At 39.7% G+C, this 13,734-nt stretch overlaps 1 protein-coding gene across 1 annotated transcript in view; it reads right to left on the bottom strand.

Annotated features, from left to right (window-relative positions):
• FANCD2 (FA complementation group D2) overlaps window positions 1-13,734 on the bottom strand; it is a 64,141-nt gene that overhangs the window by 12,775 nt on the left and 37,632 nt on the right. The window contains exons 23-32 of the mRNA XM_081105685.1: window positions 13,155-13,255; window positions 12,393-12,508; window positions 11,253-11,361; window positions 10,627-10,737; window positions 10,033-10,145; window positions 7,153-7,293; window positions 5,797-5,913; window positions 5,005-5,133; window positions 4,748-4,866; window positions 744-854 (exon numbers count right to left, since the gene is read on the bottom strand). Of these exons, the coding sequence (XP_080961811.1) occupies window positions 744-854; window positions 4,748-4,866; window positions 5,005-5,133; window positions 5,797-5,913; window positions 7,153-7,293; window positions 10,033-10,145; window positions 10,627-10,737; window positions 11,253-11,361; window positions 12,393-12,508; window positions 13,155-13,255 (1,167 nt within the window). The remainder of the gene's footprint in view (window positions 1-743; window positions 855-4,747; window positions 4,867-5,004; window positions 5,134-5,796; window positions 5,914-7,152; window positions 7,294-10,032; window positions 10,146-10,626; window positions 10,738-11,252; window positions 11,362-12,392; window positions 12,509-13,154; window positions 13,256-13,734) is intronic.

Genomic DNA, 13,734 nt, shown 5'->3' with positions numbered 1-13,734 from the left:
AGTAGTATATTTAAAATGAAATAAAGTCCTGCCTTAAAGGTAGAGATGACAAGTACTGATTGCAGATCCAGTGATGGCCTAGGGCCCAGTGGTTGGCAAACTGCGGTTCTCGAGCCACATGCGGCTCTTTGGCCCCTTGAGTGTGGCTCTTCCACAAAATACCACGTGCGGGAGCACACGTACAGTGCGACTGAAACTTTGTGGCCCATGCGCAGAAGTCGGTATTTTGTGGAAGAGCCACACTCAAGGGGCCAAAGAGCCGCAGTTTGCTGAACACTGGTAGGCTCTCAGGGGAGGTGAAAGAATGACTCAATTAACTGATTGAAGTTGGGATAGGAGGCAGGGAGCCATGCCCCTTAGATCTCCTCAGCTCCCTCCTCCACTGCCTAGCCCTCAACCTAGGCTCTTTTTCTGCCAAGTTTGGGGAAAGGATACAGGCAATCAGTGACAACTAGCTGCTACCTAATTACCAAACCCTACTGGGAGACAGAGCAGGTCTCAGGATAGTCAAGAATTGACTGTAGATGGTCAGTGCTGTTGTCATTACCTGAAAATACAAACTTTATATGATGAAAGATAGATGAAGATTTAGAATGATTTGTTCAGCAGTGTATAATGCTTCAGGATTTATCTGAATACTCTATCAATTTCCCTCTCTACCAAGAGACACCCAAATTATTTCCAAGAAATCTTGTTCCTAGGAGTGTCCTGGGAAACTCTCTGGGATATGTAGTTGGACCCACCTAAGCAGTTCCTCCAAGGACTGGTCACGCTCTCTCGGCTTCAGTCGGTTAAAAAGGACCTCGAGGGCTGAGTACAGTAAATTCTGATTTTCAGCTTGAAAAAATCCACTCCTAAGGAGAAGTCAAAGTAAGATGCTTTAACTTAGTTTTAGTAAGATTGCTTGGACAGCATTTGAAGATCCTGACCTCTAGTCTGTACCACCAGTAAGTCAACAGAAGAAAAAGCAGAACTAAAGTACTGAAAGTAGTAAAGAGCCAAATTCAGACAGCTCTGTGTATCAGACTAGAAGTTGAAATGTACCTAAAACAGTCTTTCCATCAAAACCTAACAGTTCACCTAGGTTTAATTTCAAGGGAAAATGCTCTCCTTCATTCCCTACATTTTAGACTTAAGTCTTAGTCTTCTCTAAACAAACAAACAAACCACCAGGAATAATTTTGTCAAATTGTGAAATCAATGTCTAATCCAGCGGCTCTCTATCTGTGGGTCGCGACCCCTTTGGCAGTTGAACGACCCTTTCACAGGGGTCGCCTAAGACCATCCTGCATATCAGATATTTACATTACGATTCATAACAGTAGCAACATTACAGTTATGAAGTAGCAACGAAAATAATTTTATGGCTGGGTCACAACATGAGGAACTGTATTTAAAGGGCCAGAAGGTTGAGAACCACTGGTTTAATCCATAATAGGTGCTCAATAAAGAACTTACTCCTTCTCCAAGTCTTAACTATTCTATCTTCAGATTATCTTTCCTCTGGTCCCTTTCTTTCCAAGCCAAGGCCATCACTCTTGGCCAGGTCCTTATCATCACACGCCTAAATCATCGCGACACCTTTTGACTGGTCTTTTTGCAATCCTTTCTAGTCACCCTGAACAATCCTGCCAAAAGGATTTTCCTACAACACTGCTTTCATTATATCATGGTGTGATCATAAAACTCCAAAACTGCTTCCCTGGACAACTTTCAAGTTCTTCTGCCTAATCTTCAAGGCCTAGCACATTCTGACTCCCTAGATCTGCTCTAAAAAAATGTCCACATCACCAGTGACAGTCAGTCTTTCTTCCTTTCAACAAGTATATTCTGAGGGCCTATTATGGGTCAGGTTCTTTTTTCGTTGGACAGTTTTACTGAGGTATAATAATTGCCATACAATAAATTGCATGTATTCAAAACATTTAATTTACCAGTTGACTTACATATAATCCCATGAAGCCATCATCACAATGAAAATAATGAACATATCCATTTACTGCCAAAACTTTCCTTATATTCCTTTGTAAACCATCCCTCCCTCCATTCTCCCACCCAATGCTAAGCAACCACTGACCTGTCTTCTGTCACAATAACATGCTTTTTCTAGACTTTCATATAAATGGACTCAAATAACATAGATTTCAGAGAGAGAAAGGAAATGGAGAGAAAGATGGAAACATCAATGATGAGAATCATTAATCATCTGACTCCTACATGCCCCCTACAGGGGCTCGAGCTGGCAACACAAGGATGTGTCCTGAGATTCCCAAGGATGTGTCCTGATTCCCCCCCCCCCCCGCCCAGGGAATCGAACCCGCAACCTGGGCATGTGCCCTTGATCAGAACTGAACCCGGGAACCTTCAGTCTGCAGGTTGACGCTCTATCCACCAAGCAAAACCAGCTGGGGCTCCAGGGGTAACTTCTTTATTATTATTTTTTTTATTCTTATTGATTTCAGAGGAGAGAGAGTTAGAAACATTAATGATGAGAGAGAATCATTGATTGGCTGCCTCCTGCATGACTCCTACTGAAGATCGAGCCCCCAACTGGGCATGTGACCTTGACTGGAATCAAGGCCGCGACCCTTGAGTCCACAGCCGACGCTCTATCCACTGAGCCAAACCGACTAGGGCCAGGGCTAACTTCTTAAGGAACTGAAAGTTTTTTTAAAAGTGGGTGTACCACCCTGGCTGGTATTTCTCAGTGGTAGAGCATTGGCCCATGCACTGAAGGATTTCGGGTTTGATTTCCAGTCAAGGGGAAGTACCATGGTTGTGAGTTTGACCCCTAGCTCCAGTGGGGGGGTGTGTGTGGGAGCCAACCAATGGATTTCTTACATCAATGTTTCTCTCTCTCTCTCCCTCCATCCCCATTTCTCCCTCTCTAAAAAAAAAAACAATGGGAAAAATATCCTCAGCTGAGGATTAAAAAAGAAAAAAGGTACACCTTTTTAATTTAACCATGCAATGATTTTTAATTGTATTTCCTAAATAATTAATGCTATTAAACATCTTTGCATGTGTTTATTTGCCATAAGTGTATTTCCATGATGAAGCATCTATTCAAATCTTTATCAGGCTCTGTTCTTAAGTATTGAGGATACAACAATGACTGGTCTTAGCCCTCAAAAAACTCACAATCCAGAAGGGAAGATGAATGAACAAATAATTATAACAACAAGTAATAAGTTTCATCGTAAGAGGATACCAGAGTAATAGAAGAGAACTGGGGGGTCAGAGAGGCAGGAAGGAGGCTTACCTGGCCTAGGGGTCAGAGAAGATGCCTGAGGAAGTGAATGCTTTTCTAACTCAGAAAAATCTGAGTTAGAAATGAATGGGGATCAAGAAATGTGGGGATCCTGGTAGAAGGATGAGAATGTGTGAAGCCTTCCAGATGAAAGCTATATAGGGTATAAGACAAGTAGAATAGCAGTCAGATAATAAAAGGTCTTAGAATCTAGGTAAGAGTTTGAACTCAAGAAAAATCTAAGGGGGTCCTAGCTGGGTAGCTCAGTTGGTTAGAGCATCATCCTGACATGCCAAAGTTGAGGGTTTGATCTCCAATCAGGGCACATACAAGAAGCAACCAATGAATGAAAAAACAAGTGGAATAACAAATCAATGTTTCTCTCTCTCCTGTCTCTCTAAAAATCAATCAATAAGTAATAATAAAAAGTAAAATCTAAGGGCAATCAGAAACAAAAGTTGGCATAGGGTAAGACTGGGTTTGCATTGGGAAGATTACTCTGACTGCTGTGTAAAGAAAGGACCATGGGAGGGCACCTGGAGGCAGAGAGACCAAATGTGAAACTAATCTAGTCCAGGTGAGACATGATGAGAGTCTGAAAACAGTGGAGAATGAGATGGCTATTAAGATGCTATTTAGAACATAAAACAACAGGATTTTGTGATCAGATGTGGGAGAGAAAAAATATGGACAGTAAAGGAAGGCACAAAGAATAGCTTCTGGTTTCTGCCTGAGACAGCTGGTGGTGCCATTTACCTAGCCAGGCAAAGCTGAAGGAGCGCTGGTAAAGATGAAACACTTCATTTTGGATGTGATGAGTATGAGGTGTTAAAGAGACATCTAAGTGTGTTGCATAGGCAGTTGAATATAAGTGCCTGTAGCTCAGAAGACAAATTTTAGCACAAATTTAAGCTTGGGTGAGATTGTCCAGGAAACTTATTAATGAGGACAGAGGAGTAAGGGCCCAGCCCTGAGGAACAAAAGCATTTAAAGAACACAATTCCCTCATTTCTCCTTTAACCCAGTCTGTGCCTTCCCCAGAGGCCATCTACCCTTCAAGGGCCAGATGAAGTCCCCATTGCTTCCATGAAGGAACCCACAAATACCCCAGCTCCAACTGTGCTCAGTTCTTTACCACATAATCTGGAATTTATCCAGAGCTTGTTTAATGACAGCTTTTTAAGTAACAATCTCTCCAGTGTTATTACAAAAAGTTTGCCCCTACAAACTCAGCTAATAATCTGATGGTCAAATTGGCTAGCCAAAAGCAAGTCATATAATTTTCAAATAAGTAAATAATAGCAACTCCATAAGATACAGAGGATGCAAGATCAAATAAAATGATGCAGACAAAAGCACTCCAAAAATAAAGCATCATATTTACCTCCGTTTTTGGAGCCTTTTCCTTCTTTTCTATACCTCAGTTCCTTGGTGACTGTCAAGTAAAGCAAGTACATACTGGATTGTCTCTACCTTTCATACCTGCCACATACTCACCAAGCAAAAAGCCCATGAAAAATCTGCAGTAGCCTCTGATAACAGGAAGACAGTAGGCGGTACTCCTGAGCTTGCATTCCTGGACCATCAACTACACTGTGATTCTCAGCTGGTAAGCACTAAAAGGAAAAAATGCTTTTAGGACAGTTGCTTCAGCAATTGCCCTCATTTTCTTTTAATATTTCTTAACCAAAAATGAAGTATCTTGTTAACTTAGTAATTTCTAAGTCTCCATAATAATAAGATAAGCTTCTGACCTGAAAATAGTTGTGAATATTCTCCAGATGGTTACACATTGGGGTCAGCAGTTGAATAATACAATGAACAATTTCTTGGCCAGTTCTCTGTTGGACATGTGACAATCCAATATTCTGGTTTCCTTTACCCTATAATAAATTCAGAGTTACTGGGGAAGAAACTGCTGGATAGCTTCCCTGAAATTAAAAGCTCACTATGGGGTGAGTTAAGCCTATGCCACCAGGTAGGGTAGATAAACAACTTAACTGCTTGCCTGAGACTCTATTCTGAAAGAAGGATCTTTGTCATCAAACAACAAAGATATTGGCTTCTGTAGACCCATAAAGCTCACACAGAAATAGAAATAATTTAGGCTGATAAGAATATAGAGCAAATAATAAGTACAAACAAGAAAGGACCAAGTAACTGGGTGTGTTAATGCTTAAATGTTTACACCTAAAATTTTCACATTTTGTTGTTTGCACCACCCAATTGCTTCACCAGATGCTATGGCACATTTGTATGGGCATGGGCTTAGTTTGGGAGGCTGTTAAAACCAAAACCCAAGTACAGAAGAGGATTCAGGAATGCTTGGGCACTTAGAAATATACTTGCCTGTTTTGGGTGGCTTTTGGTTTTCTGTTTCAGAGTTTCTTTCTACACAAGGTGAATATGGTCTGGCAATGAAGCTGCCACCATGCTACCCAGTGACGCAAACATTATGCCAAAGAAAATGCTAACTTATTCATTACTAAGACCTATTTGTTTTCAAGTCCACTAAAGTCAGGGCCTGTGCTTCTGCCTATACTTACCTTGAGGAAGGGGACTCTCCTGGCAACAGAAGGTGTCAGCATATTCTCCACCTTGTGGGAGAGATCTTCCAGCAAGAAAAGCAGCTCAGGGGGCTGAAGTTGCACAACTTCTGTAGCCTATCACAAGGAATAAGGAAAGAATAACTATAACCATGTCCTAGCCATCTACTTAGGGGAGCACATTTTTATGTTTAGTCTTCCCAATGGATGAAGAACCTGACCATTACTAAAAAGGGGGGAAATTTCCCAGACCTCAAATAAATAAATGAATGGCTGTTGTGCTATGTTAACAAATCAAACAGTCAAGCATTTCTGAAGTAAAAGAAAATTTCAAATGATCAAAATAAAATTTTAATAGGCAGTATAGTTTTGGAAGACATAATTTTTCTCTAGAAACAAATGCCTCTGTGTATCTTTCCAGCAGTGGGCCCGAGGTACATTTCCTAAGTACCCTAAGATAAAAAAATGACTAATTCAAGGGAATTTTACTTTTCTCTGTTCATTAAATAATTCTTTCATATTCTTTCTCTTAATGTTTTGCTGCTGTTAACTCTGGGCAGGATCTCTATAAGTGTAGTACATTTCCAGAAACAGAATTGGTGAAATACATTACTCCAAATTGTATACATTTATGGCAAATCTCCAAGTACAAGCTATGTAGAAAGATTGAAGGGGGTCGGGGGGAAAGATACTGTCTCTATTCTGAAGGAGCTTACTGTCTTATAAAAATCTGCTATTTCTCAATTTACTAAACCTGGAGAACCTCTACTCTGGTGAAATCCCACATCAAAAATTAGCTTTTCTGTGAAAATGTCCTCCATTTCCAACTTCCTCATAAATACCATTCTCTCCTCAGTTTCATTGGTACTCAGTTCAGTTCAGACCATCAACATAGCACATAGTGCTAGTTACGTCTACTTCCTTTATTAGATTATGAACTAGCTGAAGGCAAACATCATGTGGTATGAATTACTGAAGTGCCAATGTCTGGATGATTGGCAAATACAAAAAGTGCTGATAAGCATCTCATGGATGCAGATCAAATGCCATGAAAATAGCACTGACCTCTATAAATCAAGACAGAGCTACTCTACAAAAGTAATCTAAACAGCTTATAGTTAGTAACTAAGATAAGATCACCTCATTAGCATGATCTTTTATAAGGTCTAGCACATTGTAAAAAACTTAAAACTTGTAAACATCAAGATGACTATTCATCATTACTTTCACACGTAAAGGCTTTGGAAGCCAGAGTCCAACTTTTCTCAATGTCATGGTGTTCTTTTTGAAATAAGATTAGAGCTGAGGCACTTTCTGAATGAAGATTAATTCTGGGATCTCATCGCTGTCACTTACTTCAGTGTGCATTTCAGTATCTAAGATGAACTTGGTCAGAAGCCCACAACGCAGAATACAGAAGACCTCCATGTCCAGCTCTCGGAATAATAAATGGTGATTCTGTAGTGACACTGTCTTTTCTTCTTTCCCTTTGAACTCCTAGGGAGAAAGTAGCAGCAACCAACAGAATAAATGAGGATTCTACTTAGTCTAATTTTTAATGAAGATTGTGAAGTGCAATCATGCATTTAACTTATGCAAAAAGTTACATTTTCATTGTATCACCAATTTCCTTTCACCAAAGTCTCTAAATATTCCTAAGACAGAGCACCTAATTTATATTGGGATATACATCACACATCAAGGTTCTTGATTGTTTTCTACTTAGAGATGAACTATTAGACAGATCAAGGCATTATGGTGTAGTACAGAAAACTACGAGCTTAATGGTCAGAAAGATCTGACTTCTTCAAACTGATGGTCGCCAGATGGGGCGGGGGTAGGGGGTAGGGAAAGATGGGTCAAAAAGGTGAAAGAAATTAAGTACAAACTGCCAGTTATAAAAATAGTCATGGGGATGTGAAGTACAGCATAGGAATATAGTCATTAATATTATAATAACTATGCATTATAGTGTCAAACGGGCACTAGACTTATTGGGGTGATCACTTCATAAGGTATATAAATGTCTATTTTGTACACCTGAAACTAATATAATTTTGTATGTCACTTGTAACTGGAAAATAAATTAATGTTTTAAAAAATGTATTTTTATTGATTTCAGAGAGGAAGGGAAAGGAAGAGCGAGAGAGAAACATCAATGATGAGAGGGAATCACTGACCTGCTGCCTCTTGCATGCCCTCTACTGGGGACCGAGCCCGCAACGTGGGCATGTGCCCTTGACTGGAATCGAACCCAGGACCCTTGAGTCTGCAGGCCAAGGCTCTATCCAATAAGCCAAACCAGCCAGGGCATGAATTAATTTTTATTTTTAATTGCTTTATTGCTTAAAGTATTACAAAGGGTATTACATATGTGTCCTTTTTTCCCCCCTGCCCTTGACAATCACCTGGCCTCTCCTACCCCCCAGTGTCTTATGTCCATTGGTTATGCTTATATGCATGCATACAAGTCCTTCGGTTGATCTCTTATCCCCCTCCCTCCTGCCCCCCAACCCTCCCTGGACTTCCCGTTGCAGTTTGACAATCAGTTTGAGGCAGCTCTGCCTCTGTATCTATTATTGTTCATAAGTTTATAATGGTCTTTATTATCCATGAATGAGTGAGATCATGTGGTATTTTTCCTTCATTGACTGGCTTATTTCACTTAGCATAATGCTCTCCAGTTCCATCCATGCCGTTGCAAATGGTAAGAGTTCATTCTTTTTTACAGCAGCATAGTATTCCATCGTGTAGATGTACCACAGTTTTCTAATCCATTCATCTACTGATGGACACTTAGGCTGTTTCCAGATCTTAGCTATGGTGAATTGTGCTGCTATGAACATATGGGTGCCATAAATTAATTTTTTAAAAAATGTTTTAATTAATGTTAGGGAGAGAGCGAGATAGAAACATCTATGTTGTTCAATTGGCTGCTTCCTGCATGGCCCCTGCTGAGGATCAAGCCTGAAACCAGGGCATATGCCCTGACTGGGGGATAGAACTGGTGACCTCTTAATACATGGGTTGCTGCTCAACCACTGAGCAACACCAACGGGGCTAAATTAAAAAAAATTTTTTTTAATATATTTTTATTGAATTCAGAGAGGAAGGGAGAGGAAGATAGAAACATCAATGATGCGAGAGAATCATTGATTGGCCTCTTGCTCGCCCTCCCCCCTGCACTGGGGATCAAGCCCACAACCTGGGCATGTGCCCTCGACTAGAATTGAACCTGGGACCCTTTAGTCCACAGGCTGACACTCTATCCACTGAGCCAAACCAGCTAGGCCTAAATTAAATTTTTTAAAACAAGATTTTACTTCAAGCCCTTGAGCAAGCACCTATCAACCATGTGACCTTGGCTAAGTCACTTACCCTATCTGGGTCTTAGTTTCCTCATGTATAAAATTTGAATATGATTACTAACCTTGGATTTTTTTCTAACCTTGGATTTTTAAAAAATATATTTTACTTATTTCAGAGAGGAAGGGAGAGGGAGAAAGAGAGATAGAAGCATCAATGACGAGAGAGAATCATTGGTCGGCTGCTTCTTGCATGCCCCACAATGGGAATCAAGCCCGAAACCTGGTTCTTAAGTCGATGCTCAGCCACTCAGCCTAATTTTGAATTTTTAGGAGGATTAGAGGAATCAATTATACATAATAAATACTTAATAAACATGGCTTCTCAGCTTTTGACTAAGATCAAGTGTAATACTCAATAAACAGTAGCTAAGAAACAGAAATAATTAGGATCCATGTGGTTCAGGCAATATCACAAACACATGAAATCCACTTTGTGAGTGGTAGAGTTATAGGAAAAGGGAACTACTGTTTATTAAGTACCAGAAACTACAAGTATTTCATGTTATCTCAATTTATCAAGAAGTTGACAATCTGGGATTGAAAAGGGGAAAGAAGCTAAAAGGAGTATATTTACAACCACACCTACAGACAGAAGCTGATAATTACAAGGAAGAATTCAAAATACTGCTAGGATGCAAAAAATGGAATAAAATATTCAAGAAAATAATTAGAAAAACAAGGTGGTAGTGATAAGAACTTGGAGTCTAATGTGAACTCTGCTACTGACAGGGACACTGTAAGGCCTACAGAAGCTTGTTTGCCTCTCCTTTCCCTAACATTTCTCTGTGAAATTCAGACAATAAAGCTGGCCCTCTGTTAGTCTCACTGGGCAGTCACACACCTTCATGGATATGCATCATTCCAATACCTTTTCCAGCTGGCCTCTATTAGATGGTGTAGGGTCGCATTCTGAACCATCCTCCTTTGAAATCATCTCATGGGAGGATGTTTTGTTCCCACCTGCTTTTCGATTCCTTCTTCCTTATGTTTCAAAAAGAGAAAAGTGAGTCAAGGAATCAATAATCATGTTTACTAAATATCACTGCCTTTAGCAAACAACCTGCTAAAGACTCCTTAGCGGCATAGGAGGTAAATTTTAAAGAACACTGATTTCAGAGAGGAAGGGAAAGGTATAGATAGACAGAAACATCAATGACAAGAAAGAAGCATTGATTGACTGCCTCCTGCAGGTCCCACACTAGGGATTGAGCCCACAATGCTGGCATGGGCCAGGATCAGGAATTGAACCGTGACCACCTGGTTCATAGGTCAATGCTCAACCACTGAGCCATGCCAGCTGGGTCAGAGGAGGTAATTGTCTAACCCCACACTATAGTTCATTATAAATGCTAAAGAAAGGATTCAAGTACATAATCTCTCCAATACTGATGCCTTAATGCATATAACCTCTTAGGTCAATTCAATGTGACTCATACGGAGACAATAAGATGTAAGAACTTACCTGTAATTCCTTGTTTTTTTATTTTTGCTGAAAATACAGTGCTGGCATGAGGTGTTACAGCTAAAGTTTCCAAGTCAAAGGTTGCAAGGGAAGGACTACAGTCTGGGGTGACTGAAATAGATAGCAGTAAGAAACTCAATATATAACAACCATATACCACTGTTAGACTGGGAATGCTAACTACCCAACTGGCTAAAAACTAGTTTCTAGAACTACCAAGCATGGCCGACTTCCTACAAGATGCAGTCAAGTCATCTGGCTGTTTTGGCATAGAAAAATGGCCATAGATAACTTAGGAAGCTCCATGTTTTCCCCCACAGAACCAAGCTAACACTTTAAAAAGACAAGTTTACTTAATGGTCAGAGGTATTATGAACTTTCAGCTCTATTCCTGGTTCATAACTATGTTTAGGAAGTCAAAGGGCACTGCAACTTACTAGTTGACCTCCAAAGAAGCAAAGTAACCTAACCAATGTTTTATATTTTTTTAAGCAGAAAGAGCTCTTGGCGATAATGATGGAAGGAAAAATGGACACACTCATTGCTATCATTGAGCCTGGCTTAAAAGCTAACTTCTTTATCTCCTCACTGCTCTCCAAGTAGGGCTACCAGGATATTTCCCTTACCTGCCAAGTATTTTTCCAGGATTCCCTGTAGCTCTACAATGTGCTTTAACCGGGTGAGCACCTTTCCCTTCATCTCAGGTGACATTTGCCGGCAAAAGGCATTTACAACCTGCAAAGGTAAAAATTATATTCTCATACTTTGAACTGTTCAGATTTTAACCTTGTTCATCCAGAGCTAAGATGCCATTCAGCAGCAGGATCTGTAAGTTTAGTCTGTAATGTAAAAAGTACTCTCAGCAAAATGCTGTAGAGGGAAAAAGCCCTGGGCCAATTCATAAGACCTGACTCTTAATCCTAGTTCTATTTATTACAAGTTAAATGACAAGGCAGAATAGCACAGTGGCTAGAGAGCATACACTTTGGTGAAACAAGTCTTATTCCACAACTTACTGGTTGTGTGACCCTGGCCAAATCTTTAACCTTTCTGAGCTTTTATTTCTTCAACTATAAGATAGGAATGCAGTTGTTATATGAATTAAATGAGTCCAGCATTTGGCATGGTAGAGTGCTTGATAAATTTTAATGACCAAATTCTCTGTACCCACAATTCCATATGTACTAAAAGAGGATAATACTCATTGTTGCCTATGTCGTAATATAATTGTGAGGATAAGAAGAGATAATTCAAATAAATAAACTTTCTCAGAGATACTATGCATGAGAAAGGAGATGTAGATATAAAATGATACCATAATTTTCATCATTTCACTTTCCTTATATTTCATATTATTGTGTATTTCATTAAGCACAAATATGTTCTAAAAGAATGGGGAAACTCATTCAATTGATCTCACTGATTTGAAACATTAGGTGTGTACTTAACCAAAGATAAACAGTATTTTTTAACAGTGAAGAAGATGACATTATTCCAGGCAGAAGTAAAAATACTATGAGAAAGGGTTGGAGGTAGTAAAGCATAGGCAACATTAAGTGAATTCTAGTATTTTCATTTGGCTGCATAAGAAGATACATATAATTGGGGGTGAGGGTGGGGGTGGGGAGAGATACACACAGTGAGAGAAATACACTGAGGTTAGTGCCTCGTAGACTTTTTAGGGCATCTTGTGGGAATCAAGAAAATAGTTTCCTTTTGAAACTAACTACAGGTAACAGGTGAACTGTTCTAAAAACTCTGCTCACCTCTCGGAACCAATTGAGAGTAAGACATATGAGTGAACATATGAATGAACGTTCTTTATCAGACATGGATTCCAGCCTCTCTCCAGGCTCCAGGTCAGTGAGCAATATAGGACAATCTGAAAGAAAACAGACTTTTTACTCCCTTTGGTTCAAGTCAACAGAACCTGGATGCTGCCCCTAAAGCTAACTCTCCTTCTGTGTAGTTTCCCATTTAACTTGTATGTGAAGATCAAGTCCCCAAATACTTCCATATTAGCAGCAGTCAACAAATATAATAAAGAAGTATTAGCAACAACTATAGAAGCAAAGACCAGAAAGTAATATGAAACTATGATAACAATTGATTGTTAACATGTTGAGAGTCTGATATGTATTATTTTGTCTTTGGAACTCTGTTATTACTGCTATACTATTCTGCGAAGTTAGAAAATTCGCCCTAACCAGTGTGGCTCAGTGGATGGAGCATCGGCCTGCAGACTGAAAGGTCCCAGGTTCGATTCTGGTCAAGGGCATGTACCTTGGTTGCAGGCACATCCCCAATAGGAGGTGTGCAGGAGGCAGCTGATCGATGTTTCTCTCTCATCGATGTTTCTAACTCTCTATACCCCTCCTTTCCTCTCTGTAAAAAAATCAAATATATTTTTTAAGAAAAAGAAAAAGAAAGAGAATTCCTCCCCCAAACACCATATACTGGTCTGCCCCTTCCCTAAGTTTACCAAAGAAAGGTCACAAAGAGGACAGGTTGATAACTTTGTCCTATACCTAACAAACCATCAATCTCCTCCAAGTTTCCATTATGTTGTTTCTCCACACAAAGTCTCAGTAACCGGAAATAGGGAGCTAGGCACAATGGAGAGACCAACCTGGGAAGGAAAAATCCATTTCCATATCAGACTTTACAGGCATATTAGTTCACATTTATGGGGAGCCCAAACTTATAATAAAAGAAATTTTTCCCAAAATAACTACTTTTAAGAACATATGACAAGGAACTTAATGGATGCACAGCAGATACATAATGAACCGAATTGGAGGAAGGCAGAGGTGAGTAGAATGAATGACATGTGTTAGGAAGGAGGGAGTGAAAATAGCAGAGGTAGACAATTATGTTCCTGGGAGGGAAACAGAAACAAAAATAGTTTCACAGAAACCTGCTGGCTGTCATGAGGCAATGCAAATTCCAACTAAAAGGTCCAAGAGGAAAACAAAGATTCTGCTAACCCATCCAAATATTACCTGTCTTTGGAGAAACCCTTTTCAATTAAGTTCCCCACAGATTGCAAGAACTATGGAATTCCTGTGAACATTCAAAACATCAGCAGAGGTTTTAGGAAAGAAAGTG

This window comes from Myotis nattereri (genome assembly GCF_964212035.1).
Source record: "Myotis nattereri genome assembly, chromosome: 14".
Taxonomy (NCBI): domain Eukaryota; kingdom Metazoa; phylum Chordata; class Mammalia; order Chiroptera; family Vespertilionidae; genus Myotis; species Myotis nattereri.
Note: the sequence above shows the minus strand (reverse complement) of the source record. Positions and strands in the feature narration are given on the sequence as shown.